The sequence below is a fragment of the Neolamprologus brichardi genome, chromosome 1 (genome assembly GCF_056152115.1).
Source record: "Neolamprologus brichardi isolate AB-2024 chromosome 1, ASM5615211v1, whole genome shotgun sequence".
NCBI classification, from domain to species: domain Eukaryota; kingdom Metazoa; phylum Chordata; class Actinopteri; order Cichliformes; family Cichlidae; genus Neolamprologus; species Neolamprologus brichardi.
This window is the reverse complement of record NC_142104.1, coordinates 30,792,391-30,817,711: the sequence shown is the minus strand read 5'-3', so window position 1 is coordinate 30,817,711 and position 25,321 is coordinate 30,792,391. Positions and strand designations below refer to the sequence as shown.

The 25,321-nt window shown below is 40.7% G+C and overlaps 2 protein-coding genes across 4 annotated transcripts; one reads left to right on the top strand and one right to left on the bottom strand.

Annotated features, from left to right (window-relative positions):
- Positions 1–51: 51 nt before the first annotated feature.
- traf6 (TNF receptor-associated factor 6) lies at positions 52–9,259 on the top strand. 3 transcript variants are annotated; one of them, XM_035909092.2, is made up of 9 exons: positions 53–212; positions 903–943; positions 1,592–1,927; positions 2,176–2,326; positions 3,122–3,280; positions 3,390–3,461; positions 3,794–3,871; positions 5,157–5,489; positions 5,614–9,259. In XM_035909092.2, the coding sequence occupies exons 3-9, from the start codon at positions 1,611–1,613 to the stop codon at positions 6,217–6,219; spliced, it is 1,716 nt and encodes a 571-aa protein (XP_035764985.1). In that variant the 5' UTR covers positions 53–212; positions 903–943; positions 1,592–1,610; the 3' UTR covers positions 6,220–9,259. The 3 variants fall into 3 exon arrangements, with proteins under 3 accessions (XP_035764986.1, XP_035764985.1, XP_006793845.1); XM_035909093.2 differs by lacking the exon at positions 903–943 and having other exon boundaries at positions 52–107; XM_006793782.3 differs by lacking the exon at positions 903–943.
- Positions 7,610–24,974, bottom strand: trpm5 (transient receptor potential cation channel, subfamily M, member 5). Its single transcript, XM_087840852.1, has 25 exons — positions 24,895–24,974; positions 23,120–23,187; positions 21,663–21,819; positions 21,382–21,562; positions 20,877–21,043; positions 20,570–20,747; positions 19,659–19,723; positions 19,040–19,225; positions 18,612–18,711; positions 18,321–18,439; positions 16,786–17,133; positions 15,841–15,984; positions 14,008–14,131; positions 13,644–13,789; positions 12,887–12,999; positions 12,678–12,782; positions 11,691–11,949; positions 10,089–10,207; positions 9,794–9,926; positions 9,495–9,669; positions 9,144–9,312; positions 8,814–8,992; positions 8,468–8,600; positions 8,252–8,324; positions 7,610–8,121 (listed from the first exon to the last, which is right to left on the bottom strand). The coding sequence occupies exons 1-25, from the start codon at positions 24,919–24,921 to the stop codon at positions 7,777–7,779; spliced, it is 3,813 nt and encodes a 1,270-aa protein (XP_087696978.1). The 5' UTR covers positions 24,922–24,974; the 3' UTR covers positions 7,610–7,776.
- Positions 24,975–25,321: the final 347 nt, after the last annotated feature.

Genomic DNA, 25,321 nt, shown 5'->3' with positions numbered 1-25,321 from the left:
TCGCGTCTGCAAAGCGCGAAAAAATGTAATCGTTGATGACGTTTGGAAAAAGAAAAAAACAGGAAATTCTGTAGATACCAAAAGTTCGAGACGTTTTCAAGGCAAAGGTGGGTGTGCTACGAGAATAAAAACCTGCGTTCACGGACACATTCGGAGCTTATAACGATTTTCTCGCCGATGTGGGGGACGTGATTTCGCTTCCCGCTGTTTTGGTCAGTGGTTTTCTTTTAATACTTTACTTTTGACTGCAACCAGATTCGCATTTGTAGTTCCGTATCCAGGGGCATGGCTGGTTCGTCAAGTGCCAACACTTCCAGTCGTTGTATGCAGACTGTTAGCTAGCTGTAACGTGTTTTAAATAAAAAAAAGTTGATACCGAATGTTGGAGTTTAGGCAGAACCTTATCGACTGACTGATGCTGACTAATGAAAAGTAAAAGTTACGCCCCATGTAGGGCAATGGTAGCTTCAAGGAGGAGGTTACGACGCCCATAGCTTGTACATGACTCACTGTACAGGTTGACAGTCTGGTTGGCATGTTTTTATCTACAAAGCTGCATATAGTCAAGGATGATTAGCTTATTTGGTTTGTTAAGCTAGGTGGGATATAAGGAGTAACGATAAATGGTACTAATCTTACAATCTAAGTTCAAGACTGAGTCTTTAAGATTAATTCCAGTTGTTACAAAATGTGTTGTTCAGTATTAATAACCAACCAAAGACTACACTGCATATTTCATTAGTTCATACTCGGGTTTGTGAAGATTTCTCTATTTATTTTGGTTTGTTGCAAGAATCCAAGAATCTTCTCTGAAGTGAATTCCCACGTGTGTGTGTGTGTGTGTGTGTCTTTGGAGCAGTGTGTTAACTCTTCTGTTATATGATTTGCTTACAAACCCACAGATTAGGTGTGGACGAGTAAGGAAAGGCCAAATAATGAATTGGTAATGTGGTTATGTGAAAAATAAATTGTCTGATTGCTCATTAAGGAAAAAGATCATTAGAAATAACCCTAAAACCTTCCCATAGGGATCCTGTTTTCATGATAAATGAGTTGATTTGCTTTAGGTTTTTTCTAAAAGAAGGGAGGAAGTTGATTGGAGGAAATTATAAAGATGGTTGTAGGAGGATATTTCTTGAACATCATATCATTGTGTAACTTTACAAAACCTTTTTAGCAGTTTCATACAAAAAGAAAATCTCTTTTGTGCGGCTGAAGTAAACATATCCCCATTTTAAAAGCAGAAAAATGCATAATGTCTATTTCAGAATCAGAATCAGAATACTTTATTGATCCCTGGGGGAAATTATTTTTTTGTTACAGTGCTCCATTATAAACCAACATTAACAAGACAGACAATACGCTAACTAAGAATAGTACAATAGTACAATATATATATATACACATAAGTCACTCATTAATAAATAGCTGGAAAAGAAACATGTGTAGTTGTAGCAGTAACCAGTGTGTTAAGTTAATACAGAACTAACAGGGAAATATACTATTTTAATATACTATTTATATATACTTATTATACTATTTTAAAGTTAATACAGTTAGAATTTATTTCACACTTCCTTACCTCTTTCAGACTTTGCCACCTGCTACAAATGGCCTGCTGTGAAAGCAATAAGGGGAGTTTGGAGGAAGACAGCTATGATGGAGCTGTTGGTGGAGCGCTGTCTGGCTGTGCTCTGGCAATGCTGGAAAAAGAACAGGAGTCCATTCTTAGCCCTTCAGAGAACCCTAGTGCCTTCATGAGCAGCAGCAGCTTTCAGGCTGCCCCCCCGCAGGGCTACGATGTGGAGTTTGATCCACCGCTGGAGAGTAAATACGAGTGCCCCATTTGTCTCATGGCTTTGAGGAACGCCATTCAAACACGCTGTGGTCACCGCTTCTGCAAGAGCTGCATTGAGAAATCCATCCGGTATGCTATTGTGCATTTTTTTAATCAACAATAAACACTTAGGTTTCTATTTCATTTATCATCACAAGTTTCACAGGCCAGTTTCGAATCCCTGTTAGTTCTTTATTAGCATCAGAGCAATCTGGCAAATTACTAAGTAATGATTTAGAAAGGAAAGGCTTCTGAATGATCCAAAAATTCACTGGTACTTGTTTTAATAGTGAAGTAGACAAAAGGGACCAACGATTTCTGTTCTTCTTGCAAATCAGTGATACGGGACAGAGGTGCCCAGTGGACAACGAAATGTTGTCAGAAGACCAACTGTTCCCTGATAACTTTGCCAAAAGGGAAATTCTGTCGCTAACTGTTCGCTGTCCAAACTTGGGCTGTGCCGACAAGATGGAGCTCCGGCATTTGGAGGTAAAAAAACCGTGACAGACATGTTTGATCCAAACACAGCTCAACACAGAACACAAAGTCAGGGATGTTAACAGGCTGGTGTTTGAAGATGCAGTTGGATTGCACGTGAACATTTCAAAGACATATTTATGATTGTGATCACTTTGTTTTTGTTTTTAAAAGCTTTTTGCTTTTAAAAACTGTTTGTCAGTGTGATTATAAACCTCTCACTACTGCTGACTGCCAACTTCATAAAATGGACAGGTGTCAGCGGCTTGTAGACATTTTTGAGATTGCTGTAGAACAAGTTTGTCAACACAATAAAATGACTTCAGAGAACACCACCACAACTACACTTTTTTTTCTTGGCACATAAATAACAGTTCATCCCCCAGTTTGTGTCTTTCTCTGGTGTGGACAGAGGAATTGTTACAGCTTTCCTGACACCACTTTTATTCTGTTTTAGCTATTCTGGTCTTTTATCTCATTGAATGATGTTTGCATGTGTATACGTATACATGTATTTTATGTTTATGTATGTGTGCTGAATGTACATTTTTGTATATGTATGTGCATATTTGCATGTACACATATTTTTACAAACATATATGGATGTCTCACAATGTTTTCTGTTTTCATCTTATCTATTTTAATTGTTTTTATTTGATTATATATTATCCCTTTGTTCAGCACTTTGGCTGACACTTGATGTCTTTTAAATGCTATATGATTAAAGATGAAGACTTTCCTGCTACAGAAGCAAATGAAATGTTTTTTGTATTTATTTATTTTTTGTTTTATTGTTTTAACTTCCAGGATCATTTGGTGCATTGTGAGTTTGCCACTGTGCCTTGTCCACAGTGCCAGCAGTCTGTGAAAAAGAGCCAACTAGAAGAGCACATAACTGTTCAGTGCCAAAAAAGACCCATGTCATGTCCAGACTGTGTGGCATGCTTTCTTTATGAGGAGAGAGAGGTACCATTGAATCACTTTTCAAGAACAGATCTCATGGCAGAGTTACAGTGATGTTTTGTGTGTCTGTGGGGAAATTTTCCTAATAGTCTCCTTTCATTTGCTCTTTCAGCTTCATCAGCAACAGTGTCCCTTTGCCAGTGTGAAGTGTCAGTACTGTGAGCTGGAGCTCGTCAGAGACCAGGTGAGTCTTTTAAGAGTCTGCCATGAAGAAGAGGCCTCAGGTGAATGAACGGTTAGGAAGTGGTGATCAAAACAGGAACTACTCTCTTGTTTAAGCAATGGGGAACCATTCCAAACTCAGTCACATCACATGTTACAGTGCAGAAGGGCTGTCACCATTTCAGCAGTAGAAAGTGGAACCACTTCTGTTTTAATTGTTGTCTGTTATTCCTGTTCCCTTGTTCCCTTTGTCTGTCATTTTCAGCAATAAGCAATCTCTTTGAAATGCTTAAAAAAAAACCATTCTGAATATGACTAAAGCTAATTTACTAATAACTTTTTTTTCCCCCCCAGATGGAGTCTCACTGTGACACAGATTGCCCAAAAGCACCTATTGCCTGTAACTTTAGCATCTTTGGATGTAAAGAAAGGGTAGGTGATCAATTTCTAGATTTCCATTCTTTCAGCTCTCATACAGCATATTCTTAATAGGTTAATACAGTGGTTCCCAAACTTTTTTTGCTGGGCCCCCCTTTGTTTTACAAGAAAAATGTTCGCCCCCCGCGCACGCACGCACGCACGCAAGCACAAACACAAACACATCCTCCAACCACACACACCCATATTTTGCTCCATTATGGTTTATTTCACACCTCAAACATTTAGTAAACAATTAAGCAAATACAAGTAATCTGCAATAAATTACAGGTAGTAATAAAATAAACTACTAACTCTTTTACGCTGCGTCCGCACCTACACGGGTAATTTTGAAAACGCAGCTGTTTCGTCCACACGTAAACAGCGTTTCGAATCACCGAAAACAGAGATTTTTTAAAACTCCTTTTTTGTGTTTACGTGTGGACGAGGAATACAGAGTTCGTCACGCAACGTCAAAGGTGTGTGCCTTTTTTCACGTCACGCTGTGCGCCACGTTATTGTTTACATGAGATGAATTGCAGAATGGCAGATAGAGACAAAATACTGTTAATCTGACTATCGTCAGGTTTTATAGCTTACATATACACGCAGTTACTGTCTTTCTATTTAGAAAGGCAGAGGCGTCACAGTGTAATTATTACATGTAGTTGTTTTTTCCTGTTTAATAATATTCAACATTGCTATCAATACATTTTTCAAAAAATGTCTCTCTGTGCAAAATGGGTTTAAAAACATAAACAGCTGTGGGATACTGTTAGTCTGTGATTTGAACCGGGGGAACAAATCGTGGCAGGATCAGCCTGATATTATTTGTATCCCACTGTAACTTTACTGTATAAAGAGCTAACATCTCCAAAATGTCAGGAGTAGTTAGTTATTACAACAAGTGTTTGTGAACTAAAAATCAAGAATGTGGGATACTGTTTGTCTGTGATTTAAACAGCCCAGCGCTGCTCCCGACGAAGGGAAAACCAATTCTGCAGGGGAGACCTACCTTAGCACTTGTGCAGGTGAAGCCAAAGGGAAGATATGCTTCACAATATTTTCTAGTCTTTGGCTTAGAATGAAGTTGGTTTGGAAACATATTCAGCGATGCTTCATCTCCTGCTTTGCATTTGTGTGGGAGCCCTGTGCAGCAGTGTCCAAGCGTTTTGTTTTTTTCCCCGTTTTCATACTGCGCCCCCCCTGCAATGGCTCTGCGCCCCACACTTTGGGAAGGTCTGGGTTAATAGGTTTTGTAGTTTGCGACACAAGTTTTAAAGCTGGTTTGACTCTGCAGATGCAGCGCCACAACCTGGCTCAGCACATGCAGGAGTTCACACAGATGCATATGCGCTACATGGCTGAATTTCTGCGTGGCCTTAGCCTCAATGGTACTACACCCAAACCCCTGAGGACTTTAGGACCTTCACTTTCCTCTGAGGATCAAGGAGCTGCAGCATCAGTACTGGCCTGTAGTGGGCCCAGAGGGGCTGCAGCTCTGAGCTGCAGTAGCAGTTGTGCTCCAGGTCCGTCTAGTGAAGAGATGCAGCAGAGGCTCCGTGAGATGGATGGACGATTGGTGAAGCAGGATCACCAGCTGCGTGAACTCATCATCTTAAAAGACACCCAAGTAAGTGATATCCAAGTGTATTTTGACCTTTTGGGGTTTTGGTTTGTTTTTGTTCTTTTAGATTAGTCTCAAAGCCTCTTTTCTTTCTTTTTCTCTCAAATATTTTCCCATTTCATTTTCACAGGCAGGCCAGCTAGCAGAACTCAGGCGTAGAGTGTCCATGCTGGAGGATACAGTAAAAGAGCTGGAGGCCCAGCATTGCAATGGTATCTTCATCTGGCGCCTCAAAGGTTTTTCAGTCCACCTGCGGAACCAAGAAGCGGGCCAGCCAGTGGTTGAGCACAGCCCCGGCTTTTACACAGGCCGCCCGGGCTACAAGCTGTGCCTGCGCTTACACCTGCAGACCCCCAATGCCCCTCGCTGCTCCAACTACATCTCCCTATTTGTGCACACCATGCAAGGAGCTTTTGATGGGCAGCTTACCTGGCCATTTCAAGGAACCATCCGGCTCGCCATCCTAGACCAGGGCCCTGAGGGTCAGCATCACATGGAGGCAATGGAGACTAAACCAGATCTACAGGCCTTCCAGAAGCCGACAATTCAGCGCAATCCCAAAGGATTTGGCTATGTCACCTTCATGCACCTGTCTCAGCTGAGTCAGAGAGCTTATGTTAAAGACGACACTCTGCTCATCCGCTGCGAGGTGACGCCACGTTTTGACAATATCCTTCACCGTGAGGGACCAGCTGTACAGCCAAGAGGACCTGAGGCATTTGCTTCAAGAGACTAAAGTCGCACTCCTTTGTGTGGGATCTTCCACAAGCTGACATTTATGGTACCTCTACCAGTGTTTTAGTAATTCAGTAAAGTTCATTTTTAATTGATGGTGATCAAGTGGAAGAAAAATTGACATTAACAACCTTTTAAAATAGTTAGTATTTATTTTTTTTCAAGATCTCAATGTTTGTTGTAATAGATGTACAGCAGAATTCATTTAGATCATTATGAGAGATATTTACTTTAAAACTACGCTGTTAAGACCATGTGAACTGTATCTAATCAGCTCAGCACCACAGGCTCTCTTGCTATTGATGTAGAACACAGCATGAGGACTTTTAGGTTTTGGGGGGGGTTTTTTGTTTTTGTTTTTGTTTTGTTTTTTACCTCTAGTGTCATTTTTCAATCATTGTTTAAAGAGCAGATGACTTTTTGGTTTTTTTTTTCCCTTGTCATCTGCAAGTGTGTGCAGGGTATGTGGATAATGTATTGCATATTCTTAACAGCAGAGGATGAAAATGACAATTGAGCATTTTATAAAAACCTAAGTGAACAGGCTTAAATCCCTAGAATCAGTTGTGGGAATTTGTTGTAACCACAGTTGATCATATGTTATCTAATATTGAATCATGAACCAAAAAAAAGGGTCACTAGGTAACAATGGAAAGTTAAACGCTTATAATAATTAGCATAGACACAATCTTATTTTCATTCCCCTTATGTGTGCTTAGTCTACTGACTCACCTTGGCAAGCCAAACCAATGGAAGCCTAGAGCCCCCCCCCTCCCTCTCCATCCTTGTATATTCTGGGTAAACAGCATATATTGGAAACACTGGAGGTGCTATTTATCTTAGAATAGATGCAAATGAACAAGTAAACCTGAAAAGGCGAAACAGAATTCCAAGCAGTGAACTAACGCTGGCCATTTTTCCTTTTAATCAGGAACAATCTCTCTGTTCCACTGTAGGACAAAGGGCATTTGGGGGTGGTAACGTTCAAAATTCCCTTTCAGATGTTTTACGAAGAAAGTGATGCATTTGCCACATTTGTGGCACGCCAGGATCTCACACAGAGAATTTTGATGAGAAACACAGCAGTAACACAAAAGCTCCACAGGGGTATCTTGTGAGAAAGGTCATTGTGTGGAACAGAATCAGCAAAAACTTATTGTCCATTCCAAATGCCGCATTTCAAGCGTCACTGCTTCTGCCCATCCTGATTTTTGAGGCATCACTGTGGCACAAACAGCAAAAATGATGGACGGATTACTCAAAGTGCCTTTTACTCAAGCTCCTAACTAATGTAACCTTAAATAATTGAAGTGTAAATGTGAATGCAACATTGTCACGCTCCATGAAATGCTAATAATTGATTGGATGAATGAAAGCTGTCCTCCTAAACACAGTTACCACAGTGGAACATTTAATGTTTTCCTCTAAAGGACCCAATATTTTTATAAATAAAACACCATTTCACTCATTTAAGGTCCATTTTCCCCTTATTGGATTAAAAAATATTTTTCATCTCTCTCAGTATTCTTCAGCTGTCTGTATGCAGCCATTATCACTTTTATTCATCAATGTAAGGAAATTTTTTGTTGGCCCCATATCCTGGATGTCCCGGTTTTGTTTTCTCTTCTTGCTTCGCTTCATTCGCTGTTTGACTTTGAGATGCATCTGCAGCAGCGCCATCTGTCTTGTCGCCTGCAAGAGACGCTAGAGAATGACATATTATTGCTTGGACTACATCGAAAAGGCACAAAGCACTGTGTTTGAATCTTTTTGCATAATTACTGTCATTCTTCTCGCTGATTTTTGACTCACTCGGAACTCTCGGCGCATCCTTCCCACATTTGAGTGTGCTCTGAGCAAAGCACTCAGCCATCCAGGACAGCACCTCTCCGCAATATCTGACCTGGAGGAAAAAAAAGTCAGAGGTCACTGTTTTTAACTTATAAACTACTTCTGCACTAGACTTTAAACTTGAAATAGATTTGGGAAAATGCATCCCTGGATGGTGCTATTGAGCTCAGTATACCGTTTACCTGACTTTCCATGGATGCCAGTCGTCTCTCTTGGTCCTTAAATCCACTGACAGTCTTCAGCAAGCTTTGAACTCTTGATCCCAAACAAAGTCATTTAGAACATTTTAACCTTAAGAGACGCAGGTTGGTGCTGTGCAGGTACTACAAGAGTTTCTAACTTAATTGCTTTGAGAATAGCATGCAAACTTTTGAGAAGAATTATAAAGTGACCGTTACTTTGAGGAGGTGCTCTTGAGTCTCTCCTCGCTGCTTTCCCAGTGCTGACGCTCTACTTTGGCCAGGTAATTCTCTTTCTGCACCGTCTCCCATGTTATCAGCCTCTGGTCCAGCCCCGCCGGCAACTCCCTCTCTGGCAACACACAAAAGCAAGGAAGTGAGTAACCAATTAACCTAAAAAAGTTCCACGTGGTGGGTGAAAGACAAAGATAAGCCCGCCGTGTGTTTGCCTGTGTTTGATTTGGTTTTTGTTTAGCCACCTAAGCCGCAGAGGACTCTTTCAATGTCTGTTTCAAATAACGGCTTAATAGCCCCTAATGAAAAAGTGTATATAGAGCCTTCATACCAAGACGTTCCTGCTTGGACTCCGGCTGCTTAATCAGGCTGAGGAAGAGCTGAGAGAGGTGGCTGATGATGATGAAGGGTGGGGCCAGTGCTGGACGGCTGTGGTATTCCACGATCAGGTTATATCTTTGGAACTTCCATAAGATGTCTGTGTTGCCTTGCACTTCCTGGAATGTGTAGCTGCAAATAGGGGAAGAAGCAAGTAAACCAGTTTGTGTGTGTGTATGTGTGTTTTTCTTTTTAATTTTATAATTTCAATAAGCCACTGGCTCATCTCATGTGATCAGACGGGCAAATGTATGCACGTTTTCCTGGATTCTCATCCCCTGACCTGAACATGGCAATGAGGAGGTTCATTAGCAGGACATTGGTGACGAGGAGGTAGATAACCAGCAACAGGATGACCAGCCAGTTGGCATAGATGTTGGGACATGGTGGCCGCAGGCCCTCGATAATCTCGTCTGAGTCATCGGTGCAGTTCATTTCAGGCATGCGAGCAGCTGCGCTCCATTAAATGTAAGAACAAGATGCGATAAGATTAGAAGGGGGGGGGGAACAAAAGAATCTAGGGCAAACAGATTACAACCCCAATGGCAAGCATAAACAAAACATTAATTACACGTCTTGGCAAAGTATTTTGCATTTTTCACAAACAGATAAACAGTTAAAGGATGTATCGTACTGTCTATCTCCTCCAAAGGGATCTGGCCAAAAATGTGCAGGTAGGGACGGTACAGCGCTCTGCGAAACACCCAGTCAATCCTTTGGTCGTTGGGGTGGAGGAGAGCCTGGGTGGCAACTCCGTATGCAATGAGCCAGACACACAAGAAAAACAGGAAGAAGAAGACATCCTTCATCTGTTTAAAAAACAGAAGAGAGAGAGCAAAAGATCTCCGTCTTAATCTTCTTTTTAGGCGTCTTGGTCTATTAGCAAAAGCACAATTTAAATTTATACGTAAGCCATGATTTTGTTTTGGTCACCATTCTTTCCACAATGATGATCTTGGGTCCCAGCTGCTTATGAATGGCAAAGATATGGATGAGACGCAGAGTAAACACCATGAAATCAATGGCCAGAACTGTCCTTCCCGCCTCGTAGGTGTCATTCACCATCCTGAGAGAAAAATAATAAATAAATCACACCCTGTAGCAACACTTTTTTTGCATTCAGCCATTCATTCATTTAACCACTTGCTTACTTATTTTGATGCTTTAGCCACAATCATCACCACGACACATACTAAAGCCTAAGTGCTCACATTAGATTTAGATTTACCTGCAGGAGACCCCAACAACAAAGAGTGAGATGGCAACCATGTCACACTTGTTCCAGTTGTCCTCCACGTAGAGTTTAAACTTCTTTAAGATGCTCATCTCTTCATCAGTGAAGAAGCTCTGTTGTCATAAAGATTAATAAAGAGATATATCCTTTTTGAATATTTTTGTAAAACTGTTCATCAGAAAATCTGAGCCTGTCTTGACTTCTTTCAGATCAAATACTAGAACGACATTCGAACAGACCTCCAGGGACCACAGCTAGAGGTCGATCCCAAAGTCAATAGTACTGATACCAAGGCTGGTATTGGTATCAGATCGATACTAGCACGATACGATCGATACTTCACTCTGAAAAGCTGAAAGGTGTGTTTTGTTGTGTTAGCTAATTTTTGTGGAAAATACTAATCACAGTGATTTAGTGCTCATTAAAATGTGTTCAGAATTTTCAAATTGATGATGATTCATGTCATAAATCATGATACACTGCTCTCCCCTGCACAGGCTGCCTTTGTAGTTTAAAAGCATTGGTATTTGGTATCATTAATAGTGGTCTTTTACCTGGCATCAGCTTGATGCCTAAATGTGTGGTATTGCACAGCAGTCCCCACAGCCCTGCTGCTTTAGAGGGGACCTTCAGTGCAAGCAAATGGTGAGTCCTGTCAAATGTCTTTTATACTTAGAGTGTGAGGTTGACTTTTCTCCTGTGACTTTAACAGGTTACCTGAACGTGCCTTAAGAACCACTGCTTGGTCCCTTGATGGCGCAGTTGGTTTGTCAATAAGCTGAGGGCAGCGTGTGTGCTTTCACAAAGTCACAGTCTGCTGTGCGAAAGCTTTGAGTGCCATTCGACAGATGTCTACATGACATCCAAATACTTTCAACTGTCCCCAGGTACAAGCTGTAGATTTAAACACTTAAGGTAAACCTAGCTTACACTCAGCAATTAATCATTTTAATAAATCTGCAGTAAAAGATGGTAAAATGAGCAAAATGCACTACTGTTATAACTCTATGAGAGGGAGCAGACTGGGACTACTCGTTTATTAAAAAGCTGGTAGAACTAGGCTGTTGAAGTTTTTATTTGTAAAAAAGTATGATAACAAGGCCCCTGTGGCATTATCTTCATTTAGGAAAAGGCATGCACCTCAGAGCCATCCTTTTGAATGCACAGGGGCCCTGCTGGGCATGGTAACATGCCAGAGTTGCCTGCAGCAGTGTGGTTCTTATTTTGGAAATCTCTACCATAATTCTGTCAGCTCTGGCACTGTCTGAAATACACATTGAAAAATAGAGTGTTGAAGGACTTTGTCATCTGGGTCTTTTTGTGCCCAAGGGAAGAGAGCTCAGTGGGATCGGTGCAATAAGGGATCATGCTTGTCTGACCTGGCTCACTAGGAGGGAGTCAAAAAAGAGGCGAAAGGCTTAAAACCCCTGAGACAATGAGCTCACTGTAGCGATTCACATCACCTCCTACTCAGATGTGTCAGAGCCGAACACGTCTAATAGAAATGCCACTGCTTCGAAAAAGGTGTCACGCTGCCTAGAGAGAAAGATGCTGATTCTTGGCATCATATAGGTGCCAGCATGATTAGATGATCACCTGTCGAAGTTCCTCCAGCACCATTGTGAAGACCCAGAAGTAGAGCATTATCTCTTGTGCTCCAGGGCCAAGAGGCGGCGGCGGGCGGAAGTCTAGCAGGAGCACGTAAGTGAAGAGGCAGAGGAAAGCAAAATACATAATGACATTGCCGAGGAACACCGTTACAGGAGCGCTCCAAAAGCGACGCCAGCGACGCAATAAGAAACGCCACCAAACAGAGGCGCAGCTCTGATCTGCTTGACCTCCAGGTGAAGAGTCCCTGGGGAAAAAAAAGACACCACATTAATATGTAAAGACAAATCTATATCTAACTATAGATATAATCATGTAAATGGAGATTAACAGCCAGGATTCTAAAATTCAAACATGTTTACTGATGTTATAAGTCTGAGATGGTGTGACGGACATCAGGAAGTGTTTTATTCGCATTATTATTCACACTGCAGCTCATTTGTGTTTATAGGGTTTTAGCACCAAGGTTATTATAGATTACTAAAACTAAACTAAAAACTAAACCACAATTAGATGTGAAAAAACAAACAAACATTGTGAAGCATTGATGGATCTGTGTATCGACACTCTGGATGTCTACAAGTCTGTAAGTCAACAGCATTCAAATAGTTAAGTGCTTTTAATGGAAAACCTGTACTGACTTTCCTTAAATTACCCTTCATATAGTAAAAATTAAAAAGTGTAGACCTAACGCTTGAAGTAATAAAGACTTTTAAAACAGTAAAAACCAACTGAAACAAGAAAATCCACTCTGGAAACTTACTCAAAGTAAATCGAATTAAAAGCAAATAATCAAAAATGGAAAGAAAACATTAAGTAGCTAATTTGTTGTCACAAAAAACAGTCTTGCTGAATAGAAAATATAAACAACAAATGAAATTATATTTTTAGCTTAATCATTTTGGCAAAAAGCAGATCAGTGTACACTCACGCTGAAGTCTATGATCTCTAAATTAAACAAGAGAGCAAACTCACAGAGGGTCATCATCATCATCGCTTAGAAGTAAAGCCTTTTCTGTGTCCAGACTGTCCAGCTCCGCAAACTGCTTGCCAGCATTACGATTGTCAAGTTCTTCATCACTGACAAGAAAGCCCCAAAACCCAGATAATGCACACAACCGAGTGACACAGAGCTCATCAGCATGGCAAAGACAAAAGGTGGAGTACATCAACAGACTGATCACCTGAACTTTATGAGGTTGGTCCATATGAGCGGTGCACAGAAGAAAGACACCACGAGTTTGGAGATGGCTGTGTCTGTTGACATAGACCCCCACCAAATCTTTGTGAGCAGAGCCTGCAGAACAGAATCAGTTCATCAACATTGGCAAACTAGCAGTGTCTAAATTCAGGTTACCACAAGGGGGCACCAGAGGCCTTACAAAATTTCTGCTTTGCAGCTTGGAGCCCATATTCACAGAAGAAACATATGTGGCGTTATCACAGATAGACAGACAGAAAAAAAAAAAATCAAAATCAAAATGCTTCTCCCCCAGTCAAACCATTTCATTAACCAGCAACTACTTTGCCTGAGACCAGGGAAACCCACTTTCTCTTGAAACATTACACATGTACTGGATAATAATTAACAGCATCCCATTAAAAAGGTAATTCCGACTGTGTGCTATGAATAAAATATATCATTCCCATGTGCTAACCTTCCCTACTGACACTGAATACCAATTAACTCTCACTGATGACTTTCTAATGACAAGGGCGTCTGTTGGAGGCATATTTAGACAAAACTGTGCATTGAGTGGCTTCTAAGTATCTAATGGCATACAGTGCAGAGGGAAATGTTTAATAACTGCTGTGGAAACCCAGTATATCAGCAGAGATGGCGGCAAAGAACCAGACTTATCTGTCGGCTTCCCAATACTTAATCTGTAGGATGAAACGTATAAATTTTAAAACGGAGCACCGCATGTGTCTTCTTGTCACCTGAACTCCGTCGTGGGCAAAGAAGGATTTGGCATCTGCCTCAGTTGCCAAGTTAAGGACTGTAGATTTGCTCCAGCAGTGTGTTCTCCTCACTAACAAAGCATAAGCCCTGTCTTCACTGTTGGAGTAACACTCTCCAAAGACATCTGCCACAATAAGAACAGTAGTTACACAGTGTCAACCGCTCAGTTAGATTACATCCAGATTTATATTTTAGTCCCTCAACTGGAATCTGTTTGTGCTTGTGGATAACAAAAAGCAAAGCAAAGCAAAGCACTGCTGGCTTGAAGTTAAAGGTTTTACCTCTTGCTGTGTTTGACCATTGCATTATCAGCTCCTGTCATTAAACAGTTTACGTACTCACCAAGGGCAAACTGCTCATACTTGGCCTCCTTCATGCTACGTGCGGACTCAGCCTCAGATTCCAGTCGTGCCATCTCTTTCAGAATCTTACAACCCGCCAGGGCTGCCGCAACCGCCTCAGGGCCCTGAAAGATTACAAGAGAGCTGTATCCAAGAAATGGGTCTGAAAGGGGGATTTGAATTTTTGAGAGCTGCATCTTTTGCATCTAAATGCTTCTATTGTGTGCATGGGGCTACTACAGATACAACTTGTAGGTTTTTTCCCCCCTGTGATTTCTAAAGCCTGTATTCAAAGGCACTTCCTTACATGTCGTGCGACACCGTTGTTATCGGCCAAAATAACTAGTCAGACAGTTTGGGTATGATAGCGGGCTCTTGAAGGGCTTTAACCATCTGACCTTGAATGTAAGGCATATTTGAATGGTTGTTTTATTTTCAGTCTCTGTAGTTTGATCTATTGAATAACCCAGAAGGAAGCTGCTTGCTTTAGGTTGTATATGAACTGCATGGATTGTGTAAAGTATAAATAAAAAATGACTGTTATCACAGTGTGGCTAGGTAGTTCCCCTGAAGATTCTTTACATCATATATATATAGCTGACATTATAAACCTGCCTGTTGTACATATAAAAATGGACATTTTCTAACTTCTTACAGGTCTTGGGAAGACAAGGAAAGCAAGTATTACATATAGATAGCAGCCAGACTCACTCTTTTCTTAACCACTTATCCAACCAGGGCTCTGATAGCTTGGAGTATAAAGGGCTGACAATGGGTGGAAGGCTGGGTAGATGCTGGATGGAACATCAGTCCAGGGTTAACGAAAATACATATTTATGAGATGTTCAAGAGATATTCATGCTTACAAGCAGATCTATGGTCAGTTTAAAGTCACCAGTAATGCTAATACTCATGCACTGGACTGTGAGGAAGAGCAGCATATTGCAGCAGAGGGCTCTTCCCATTTTTGTTTAAAGGATCAATGATTTGTGTTGATTATGCTGCATTTTTTTTTTTGCGCTCCTGGGTCGACATACTGTATATGCACATAATAAATATGTGAGATTTTGCTAGCCTGCAAGAATAATTGTCGCCTTCAACGTGGGAAATACTTCAAACAATCAAATTACGAATGCCAGAGTCCAGGCCAGAGTCTGAGTGCTGAGGCGCTAGAGGTGGGGGATGGGCACACGCTGAACGCAATTACCATAATTTCAGATAATGTTTGAAATATAAGACGTTGGAAAAGAGCACATAATGATGACCGCGTGTGAGATTACAATAATTGGTTGCCTCAGTTCAGGGAATGGCAATAAAGAAATGAAAGGTGCTTTGAAAAGATGTTGAAAACAAAGAGCAATTATCATTGATGAGTGTCATTTAAACTATTTGTGGGACATCAATCCCTTGTCGGCCTATATGTCTCATTACCTTCATCAGGACGTTAGACACGCATGCGCTGGCTCACGGCTGGTTGGCTGCCTCAGCAAGCAGCCTGACCTTCATTTGAATAATGTTCTTGGAGATAAGATAGCTTTTTAGTTCACCTCAGTTCTTGATAAATATGCCGTTTGCTGGGCTCTTTTTTTTTTTTTTTTTTATCTCGAGTGACATTTTCATATGGCAGGACTGACCTACACCTCTACTGGGCTGGCCCGCATCGCTCATCACACCCAAAGCAGAACGCAAACTATCACAGCATAATTCTGCTCACTTCACTTTGCTTTGAGTAGAATTTTCCAAAGCCAGGCACATTTAGTTATTTATTGAGACGCACAGTGCTGAGATAGTACGAGCTGTAGCTCAACCGACTAAAGAAGCTGACAAGACTGACCATGGCCCAAAAGTAGTTAGCCATCTGCTGCCGGTTCTGAAGGGCCGCCCAGAGGAAGAGATCTCGCCAAGGATGCTCGCAGCGCTCCTCTAACTCAGCCAGATTCTTCTGGGTGTGGAACAGTCGACCCTTTGCTGGCTTCTCCTGGAGCACACAGAGAGAACACTGAATGTATTTAATATGTATAGTAGATGAGGCAGCCGCACACAGTTTACAGAACAGGCAGTGCTTACATAAGTCAATCTACGACAGTCCTTTTACCGCAAAACCAATTTCCCTTGCTCCGCTGTAAAGAAGTCATAGCTGCTTGGTTGTCAACTGGAATATGTAATGAATTTAGCCAAGCAGACCTTCAGCCAAGAAAACATTTGACTGTGTCTGTGTTTTTCTTTGAGACCACCAGCCTTACAACAGTGAGTAGCACAAAACCTGACAGCATAATTAGAGAAAATATAGGGATTTTTAGAGTGCAACAGCAGGTGTGATTTTCCACGATGATCCATTTCTTTTTTGCTGCAGTTAGAAAGAAAAAAATGATGATGTGATAGGAGTAACAAAAGGGCTGGCTGCTCTGAAAAGAGCACTTTGGCTTTATTGAGTAGATTTGATGTTTTTTTCTGCTATTAGTGTAGGTAGGATGAGTTGCCATTAAAGCCGCCATTAAAGATTCACTGTCTTCCGGGAAGTCAGTTTACCACAAAGTCTATATATTATCTGGTTCATTGCATCTTTCAGGCGCTTAAATGTTGCGAATATAGCTGTCTGAGAGGGTTAGAGGTAAACTCTCTCGCTCGCTGCTCACATCTCATAGATGAATGCAAACCTTTATGTGGTTTCACAGAGACACTGCTTCATTTTTATTTGGCAGACCAAAAGGGATGAGAAACCTAACACAGACAGCATATTGTTTGTTTGGAACTTTCAAAAGAAGAGTACATCACCTACCGTGGGAGTCTTCTGGTAAAAGCCTTTACAAGAGTCGTGGAGAAAGTCTTTCAGCACTTTGGCGACCTCATAGAGGGTGAAGCGGGGTTTTCGGTCTCCTTGCTCGGAAGGATGGTGCACGGGTGGACCATGTGTCCTGGCAGCTCCGAGCAGAAGCTGCTTCTCCTCGTACTTTTTGAGGAGCAGGTTGTGAAGGAGGCTTTTCTCTGAGACAGACCAGTAAAGCTCCTGAAGACGGCCATAGGTAAGGAACTCTCCCAGGTTCACGCCATTGTCCACAAAAAGGCGCACAAAGTCTGGCTTGTCATTGATCAGTGCATCCATCATCACCTCTTCAAGATCGCAAGCCTGCAAAGATCAGTAGACTTATTACAGTGACTCACTCATGACCTCTCTTCTTCACAGCTGTAAAAATATTATTTTCTGTTATTATGAAGAGCCTTACCAGTCTTGATTGGTACTCTTATTGTTATTACTATAATATAACACTATTCAATAAATCCCTGTCTTGCAGATTTAATGCAAATGTGAATATTGCAAATTGCACATGCTAAACAGCTTTAAAAACATGCTCTGTAGAGGTCTAAGAGGGTAGCTAACAGGGTCTGCTGTGTAATTTTGCACACACATCCATGATCCTCTGAAGGTGAATCCTACTGGCACAGCTGGTGCTTTGAGGTTGGTGTTAATTGCTAACATCTATTAATTTGGCAATGTTAGCAGGCTAATATATCAAAATGATAACAGCCCCTACAAAAAAGGTGGACATAGCCTCTAGGTTTGAATTCCAGCATAGAAGTGTGTCAAAACTTTTTTCTTTGGTTCTTAAATTCTTTCAAACCCTGCCTTCTTCCTAACGGCCAGTAGAGGGCGTGGGCTGGTTGCAAAAAGAGGTCAGATTGTATAAAAATGTATAAAAAAAACAACACTACTTTCCACTTTATTTATGATCTCAGTGAACACTATAATGATGATTTCATGGTATCATTCACTACTTTTAAATCATATCTAGCAGAGAATGGTGCTCAGTTTGTACATTTTGCTTTTATTTAGACAAAAATAGATGACAAGGCAGGGTATAATTCGGACTGTTGCTGCCTGTCTATGTGCAGTTATCATGGCTTTTTCACTCAGTCTCCACTTTTCAGTCATGACATCTCATGTCAGCAAAACATGGCAACTGCCAAAATGTCAGGCTTCAGCCTTCAAAATAGAAGTGCACAAATCAGTGGGCAATGTCACGCTAGCTGCATCCATCTTTTATATACAGACTATGAAACCAGCACATTTGGCTATAATAGTGATAATGAAAAATATTATATCTGATGAAATATATTATTGATATCATTGTGAGCATATTAGAATACTAGCATATTCATGACTGGGCTAGCTATTGTTTTAATTACCTTAAATAGCCCAGACTCTCACTGATTGTACTCGAAAAAGTTCCCACTCCCTTTTAATGTTGCTTTAGAAGGTACGCCAGGTTTAATTACCAGAATTTGTCAAACCTTGATCATATCCTTTTGTCTCACCTTCCACTCCACATCTCCATTAAAAATGTCACTCTTTGCAATGTCCACTCTGTTCCAGGCCACTGCCAGCTTCAGCTCATCCAGAAAGTCTTGGGCTTCTTGACTTTGGCTCTTGCAAGCTGATAAACACACACACACACACACAAAATGTCAACAGATTTACAATCTATCAAGCGCTCAAAATGTCAAAGCTCTTTCTTATTGCAACTGTCATGTCAGGAAACCTGTAATTGTGCAGCCTTAGGAAATTAAAAGTTTCTTAAACATATCTCTCACAAGAAAATGTTTTACCTTTGACTAGAGCTTTGAGAATGACTGTATCCAGCTCAGAGCTCTCTTGTTCCGGGTCATGGACAGTGAGGAGATGCTCGTGATCAAGTATCTTCTGAATCTGATTGTCAGGTCGATAGTCAGTAATTATGGAAATATCATTTGAGTGACGCAATTTATTAAAGAGAATTTAATGTGTTGTATACAAAGTACCTTTACTATGTGTATCAGCTCGGAAAAAAACATGTTACGAAATTGTTGTCTTGGCTTCCCTCCTTGTGTTCTTAATTAGGTCATCACATACAAATGTTGATGATAATGATGAAAATCCTACATTAGCTTCCTTCACAATCTTCCCCAGTGTGCCCTATTTTTCTGCCAATGTTCAAGTCTTGTGATGTGCATATCTGTATATGTGCCTGCCTCCATGCTGTGCACATCGCTCTTACCAGCTTGACCCAGTTACTGATGTCTGTGCTGTGGTGGGCATTTGGAAAGGTGTCCAGCAGCAGCTCATGAACGCTGTCCGTATCCCAGCAGCCCCTATTCATCAGTGTGACAAGGATGTCAGCCACACCTCCAGAGCCTGCCAGGATCAGCCATGGTGTCGAATTGCCAATGCCTTTATACATTCTCTGCAAGAAGGGACACAGTGTTCTGATGAATTTTCAGTTGATATGATTTTTTTTTTAAAGATGATAACTTCCCAACTAAACATCAACAAGAATTATATTTCTCAGTGTAAGCTGTAGTCTATAATCTCCTCAGTAATGGCTCTATTTATGCAAATGCATTGGTGACTTTGATGGGCTTTTTGGTTGAAGAGATTAGTTTTGTGAAAACAGAAAGAATTTGTTTCTCAGTCTGGCTTTGGCCAGCTGCCTCAGGAGATGGCACCACCAAAATTTGACTCAGAGCCTAATTTTCAAGCCTTAGCCAGCGTTCAAACTGAGAATGTGCACATTTGAATGACAAAACAAATCTGCCTTTCAGAGGGTCTCTTCGTGCTTTCGCCTTTAAAGTTCTTGAGAAGCTAATGTAGCACAATGAAAAAAAAAAGAAGCTTACTTTTAGGATCCTGGGTTCTCCGTGGACCAAGAGACACAGAACAGGGATCTCAAAACTTCCTGCACCTAGAAGAATATTCACAGAATGAAATGCAGAAAAAGGAGAAGCTGGGGTGATGGTGGGTTGCAAAGAAGCTTACAGGGGTAGCATTAGTAGCTCTGGGCAGGCTAAAGCAAGTTACTAACAGGAAGTGTTTCCTACATCGGTTGTGCATGCTCTATGTGTAAAAATATCTCTGTGATGTGTTCCCTTTGTCTCTAAGTTGTGGAGAGTTGAACCAAATGTTGTTTTTATTTTTGCTCTGATATTAAATGTGAACAGCTTTGGAAACCCGAAAAGGAAAATGACCTGAAAATGACCTTGGAAACTGACTGAAACACTATTTATGGAAACAGGCTACTTTTGAATATGCAGTAAAAGTAGTAAGTAAGCAATTAAGTGAGGCTTATTTATATAGTTCTTTTCAAGAACAAAAGTCACAAAATGCTTTACAATTTACAATTACAATGAAATTTTTAATTTACAATTAAAATGGTAAAAATAGACTCCATTAGATTCACTGCTATTGTGCTTGTGAAGTAATTCAAGAATTCATAAACATCATAAAATATGAATATGCTTTTTTTTTCTTTTTTTTCTTTTGTAAAAAAGAAGCTAATTATATATGAAGCAGCCACATGTACTATGTGCAACACCACAATGAAACAATGCCAAAATGCATCCATAATTGAAATCCATAAAAGCTACCATTTGTCACAATGAATTCTCGTAAGTACATTCCAGTGTCATTTTTACTCAGTTTTACATAGGTACATGTAAAGGAATCATATAAACTTTTAATGAAGCAACGTTAACATACGGCATACTGCGAAGATTCTGGTTCCCAGCAATGACCTAAAAGATTTTTTTACCTCCGTAACCTGTGCGCTGAAGAGAGATATGCTTGAGCAGCTTCACCCTCATTTCACTGGTGGCTCCGGGTCTGTTGGGATCTTCCTCAACCAGAACAAAGTGAGAGTGGTGACTGTCCAGGGAATACACTGATCCATGGGGCAAGTCTTGAGGCTTGTATACTGCGGGTTCATCAACCTTAAGAAAATATGAAGGGATACTCAGCAAGAAAGAGGACAGCGACAACACATTAACATGAGAGATGTAAATATTAGTTCACGGAGGATACTAATATTGGCCTTGTGCTGCCTTTGTGTGAACAGGAACCTTGGCTGTGAGTAGTGCCTCTCGGTTGTGGATCATGTTCCAGGGAGCAATGCCAATGGCCACAACACGAACTTTAGAAGAGGTGCTGGCCAAGGAGTGATCTCGTACCGCCTGGCCTAAGTGCTTGGTGATGCCAAAGCGAAGGCCATTAGTCAAAATCCATGCCCCTAGAGAACAGCAATGCAGTTGTATATGTACATAAGATGTTTAGAACGTTTGATGTCTAATTTTACATGATCTCTCTGCAAAGTTGGAATTCTGATGAGTATCAAACTGAAAAGTTGGATCCAAGATTGCAGATTAAACTGATGTAGCTGCCAATATAATCATAAAGCTAGTTATTCTGAAATTAATCATATCATTTATTAATGAAAAACACATAATATCACAGAAAAAAACAACAACACTTTATATATCAAATAAAAGGCACTCTCTTGCCAGTATAGCAGCCTAAAAGATTTTTTTGATTTCAAAAGCCAGGGCAGTTTGTACCCTTGATTATAACCTGTGCTTTGTGCAGCCTTCACAAGTCCCTTTCTCAGTGTGTCCCTAAGCCAGGGCCTCATCTGAGCCACCTCATCTCCTCCCACTACTGCAACCACCAGGTGTGGAGGAGCAAGACCCCACTCTTCTGTCAGCATCTGGTAGATCAGCACTGGGTCGGTGTTGCTGCGCACCCTCACAAACTGATTGAAGGCGAGGGGAAAAGTGATGTGTCAGTATACCGGTTGAACTGCACACTCTTGTTATGTTACCTTCCTTACTCGTTATGACATCCAGTCTCACCTTTCCTCTCGTTTTAGTCGGACCGAGAAAGTCAATGTCACCAACTCTGCCAGCTGCCCAGTGGCTCTTCTCTTTCTTCATTCTGCTGCCGAGTCCCCTGGCTACATTCTCCAGAGTCTCATCTACTGTAGAGCAGCAGGAACAGCCCAGCAGGACACTGACAGCAAAAAAGTGTGAAATTGTTATATGCATCAGTCTTCTGCAGCACAGAAAAGGTATGAAAAAGAATCAGATTCAATTTTTATCCAGACTATCCTGCCCACAAAGCTCCTCATAAACATGCAGCAACACTTTTCTGTGCTGTTGCAATTACAAAAGGACAGTTAATTTCACCCGCCAAGGCTGTTACACTGTTCTCTTTGCTGATTTGGTTTGCTTCTTATTACCGTGTGTGTTTATGTATTTTTTTATATAAAAAAAAGCTTGTCAAAGTTCAACAAAAACACCTTAACGTTGACGTTAAAGCACTATTAAAATTCATATCTAAGATTCATCCAGGTTGCACTGTGTTCAGCCTATTTATATCTTTTGCAATTATATCATTGCTGCCCATTTGTAGTTTGCTGCATTTTGTATAGTTTCGAAAGACTTTCTGCAACTTGTGTTTTTCTTGTGTATATTTGCATATTTATATATTGCCTGTTTTTTTCTTTCTTTTTGTATGCATTCCATGTTTGTATGCACAAACTTTGCCAAATAACGATGATTCCGATTCTGATCAGACATAATATTATATTATGGAAATTCTCCACATGTACCACACTCATTTCTATTTTTTTGTACATTGAATTAATTATTATCGATATTTTAAATACCCCTAACATACACTCTTTTTGTTTTCTTTCCCATATCATTTTTTATTTTTTTTATTTTTTTTGAACATAAGTGGACTGAAACCAGTAATTAATGCTATTCCATTTATTCTCACTTTCATTTTCACTTGAGTAAAAGCCTAATATTTTCAGACAGGGTTGAAGCTTCCTGCAGTACCATTTTTTTTTTAATTTGATCAAGATGCATAGATGGAATAAAAAATAGGGAGGTTATTTCATTAAATGAACTCATTTAGATGATTTAAAGGCTTTATGGTTTATCTGCTTCGTCCAGTATTAGCTAAATGAAAAATGTAGCTCTGTGCTTTTCTTCTTATTTAATATCAGAGAAAGCATTCATTTCTCCGCAGCCAGGAATGGACCGGCTCTCATGAATAATTTAAATAGAAAACTGTACTTGGATTTAGTTAATGTTTGTTAGTCCAGTGCAAATGGTTTCATCCTGTGGCACTCTTGCCCTCCTAAGCATCGGCCTTTTCAGCTGCTCTGATGATGACGTCCTCATCACGAATGCTTCTGAACACTCGTTTGAGATAAAAGCTTCTGTCAGAGCCGATAACTCTACTGTAGAAGAAAAAAAAAGTTTCTCTTGTTTCAGATCGCTGCACGCACAAACACACGCACCCATGTTCCTCTGACCACTCCAGCGTGTCCCCACATTGCAGGCATCGCGTCTGTGGTTGCAGCGTCCCCTGTAAACAAATGAATACCCAGATATTAGGTCACTTTAACGATAAATCCATTATGACTCACTCACCGCTGGCTCTACAGACGGAAAGCTTCTTAGAAGTACATGTGGTCAATGCAAAGCTGGCAGAATTTTCATTCTCGCTTCATATGCAAAGTGCTTCGTGCCCCATGTTTGAACTACAAAGGCACAAAACCCTCTTTTTTGCTGGTATGCACGAAGCAGGGAAACAGGCATGCATCTGAACCTCTAAACGCAAGCCTCCCTTATAAGTTGTGAAATGAGGACATTTGCTAGCCCTGTGCAAAATTTTAGGCGCTTTAGATATTTAGGACTGTGTACATCAGTCAATGCATCAGATCAGACCAGCATTTATTGTGCAGCATTACAACAGCACCAAACATACTTAAAGCCTCATAACAGACTGTTTTGAGCTAGAAGAACAAGGAGTCTTGCGACAGATGGCATGGCAGACACAGAGCCCTGATCTTAGCATCATGGAGTCAGTCTGGGATTATATGAAGAGGAATATGCAACTAAGACAGCATAAATCAGCAGAAAAAAAAAATGTGGCAAATTCTCTAAGGCACCTGGAACAACCTAACCTGGAAAGAACCTTGAGAAAAATGGGGAGGGGATCTGCTTTTGACATCGTGACCTTCTTTATACGGAGCTATTGTTTTACAGTTCAGTTTATCTCGGGATGAGTCTTTTCATAGGAACCAAAATACACTGAGCTCAGAAAGAAGGCTCATTTAATATTGATAAGATTACCCATTTGCCTCAGTAAACAGACACTTTTATCAGCCAGCCTTATTTGCATGGGCGCTTGAGCAGCTTTGTGAAAGACGATTAAAACAAACAAAAAAATAATAGTAGTGCAAATTCCTGTGACCGACAGCAGTAGCCTCCCCATTTACTTTGAGTAAAGAACACGCGTTTTAACGCAACTGTGGTGCAATGGTTAATATACAGGCGGAGAGTCAATTTGTGTTCAGCCATGTTTTAATGGGAGAGAGCAGCTTGTTGTGGAGGCTTTTATTTGACTACAGGTCTGGGTCTGGGAGGGAGAAGACTACTGGGCATGCAAACAGGACGATTTACATGCAAAGGTAGAGGAAAGGACAAGCAGCTGTGTGTATGTGTGCTGGAGTGTGTATCTCAAGGACACACACACTCTTCCATGCACACACACACACACACACATGCACTTCTAGCTTGAAGTCTAGTATTTAAATGAACTTTGTTAGGGCTCATATGTGGGGCGTCTTTTAAATGCTTATGCATTTGTTGTCATTTAAACTAACAATAATGTTCCAAAAGCAATATTTTGAGCACCTTTTTTCCTCACACTTTGCCATTTAACCAAGTTTAGTGATTTGGTGAATGGCTAATAAATATATTCTGTTTTTTAAAAAAAAACTAAAATGTAAAATCTGAAGATTCAAATTTGAGCTATTTTAACTTTTTGTTCTCTGATCTGTTGTTTGACTTGAAAACCTTAATTATCTACTTTATTATTAACTATCTTAGTTAATCAACTAAGATCAACTGTATCTTAATGTAGCTTGAGACACACACAGACACGCAATGGTGATCCAGTGGTCATCATTACATGTCTTAACGTGTGTGAGATGATGCTTTTCAGACCAAAAAAGACAACAAAAGGAAGAAGAAGAGAAAAGAAATGAGCTGCAGTTTAGATACTCACCAGAGGTGTGTCTTGTCCCTCCTGCATGGCTGAAATAGATGTTCACCTCTCGTTCCCCTGCAGAACCACACCTGTGAGAGCTCAGCGGGTGTCCTTCCACAAGCCTCAGGTGAACCTCCTGGGCTATTAGGAAGTAGCGCAAAGGTGGGGCCCTCCCTCCAGCCAATCCCAGACACTGGCGTGCACCATCACTTTGCATGTTGGTCAGCCGTTGCACATCACCCTCATCTGGACCACACCTTTACTTGCAAAATGGAACAGCCTTGTGTCTAATTTCTCTACACTTCAGGGCAATGTTCTTGGACAGCTTAGGAATTATAGGCTTAACATTTCCATATGGAAACTTTCCATATGTTTGACATGGTCAGTGAATGGTGTGTGTTGTATATAAAACGAATGGACACGAAGGTTCAGTGTATTTCCTTCA

Excerpts from the sequence above, each read along its gene's own strand:
- traf6 (XM_035909093.2), top strand. The coding sequence starts at position 1,611 with ATGGCCTGCTGTGAAAGCAATAAGGGGAGTTTGGAGGAAGACAGCTAT. Across the intron at positions 2,327-3,121 it reads TGGAGCTCCGGCATTTGGAG|GATCATTTGGTGCATTGTGA; the intron begins GTAAAAAAACCG and ends TTTAACTTCCAG. Across the intron at positions 3,462-3,793 it reads TGGAGCTCGTCAGAGACCAG|ATGGAGTCTCACTGTGACAC; the intron begins GTGAGTCTTTTA and ends TTTCCCCCCCAG.
- trpm5 (XM_087840852.1), bottom strand. The coding sequence starts at position 24,921 with ATGCAGGAGGGACAAGACACACCTCTG. Across the intron at positions 18,440-18,611 it reads TCTCAAAGCTCTAGTCAAAG|CTTGCAAGAGCCAAAGTCAA; the intron begins GTAAAACATTTT and ends TGTGTTTATCAG. Across the intron at positions 13,790-14,007 it reads GTATGAGCAGTTTGCCCTTG|ATGTCTTTGGAGAGTGTTAC; the intron begins GTGAGTACGTAA and ends TTATTGTGGCAG.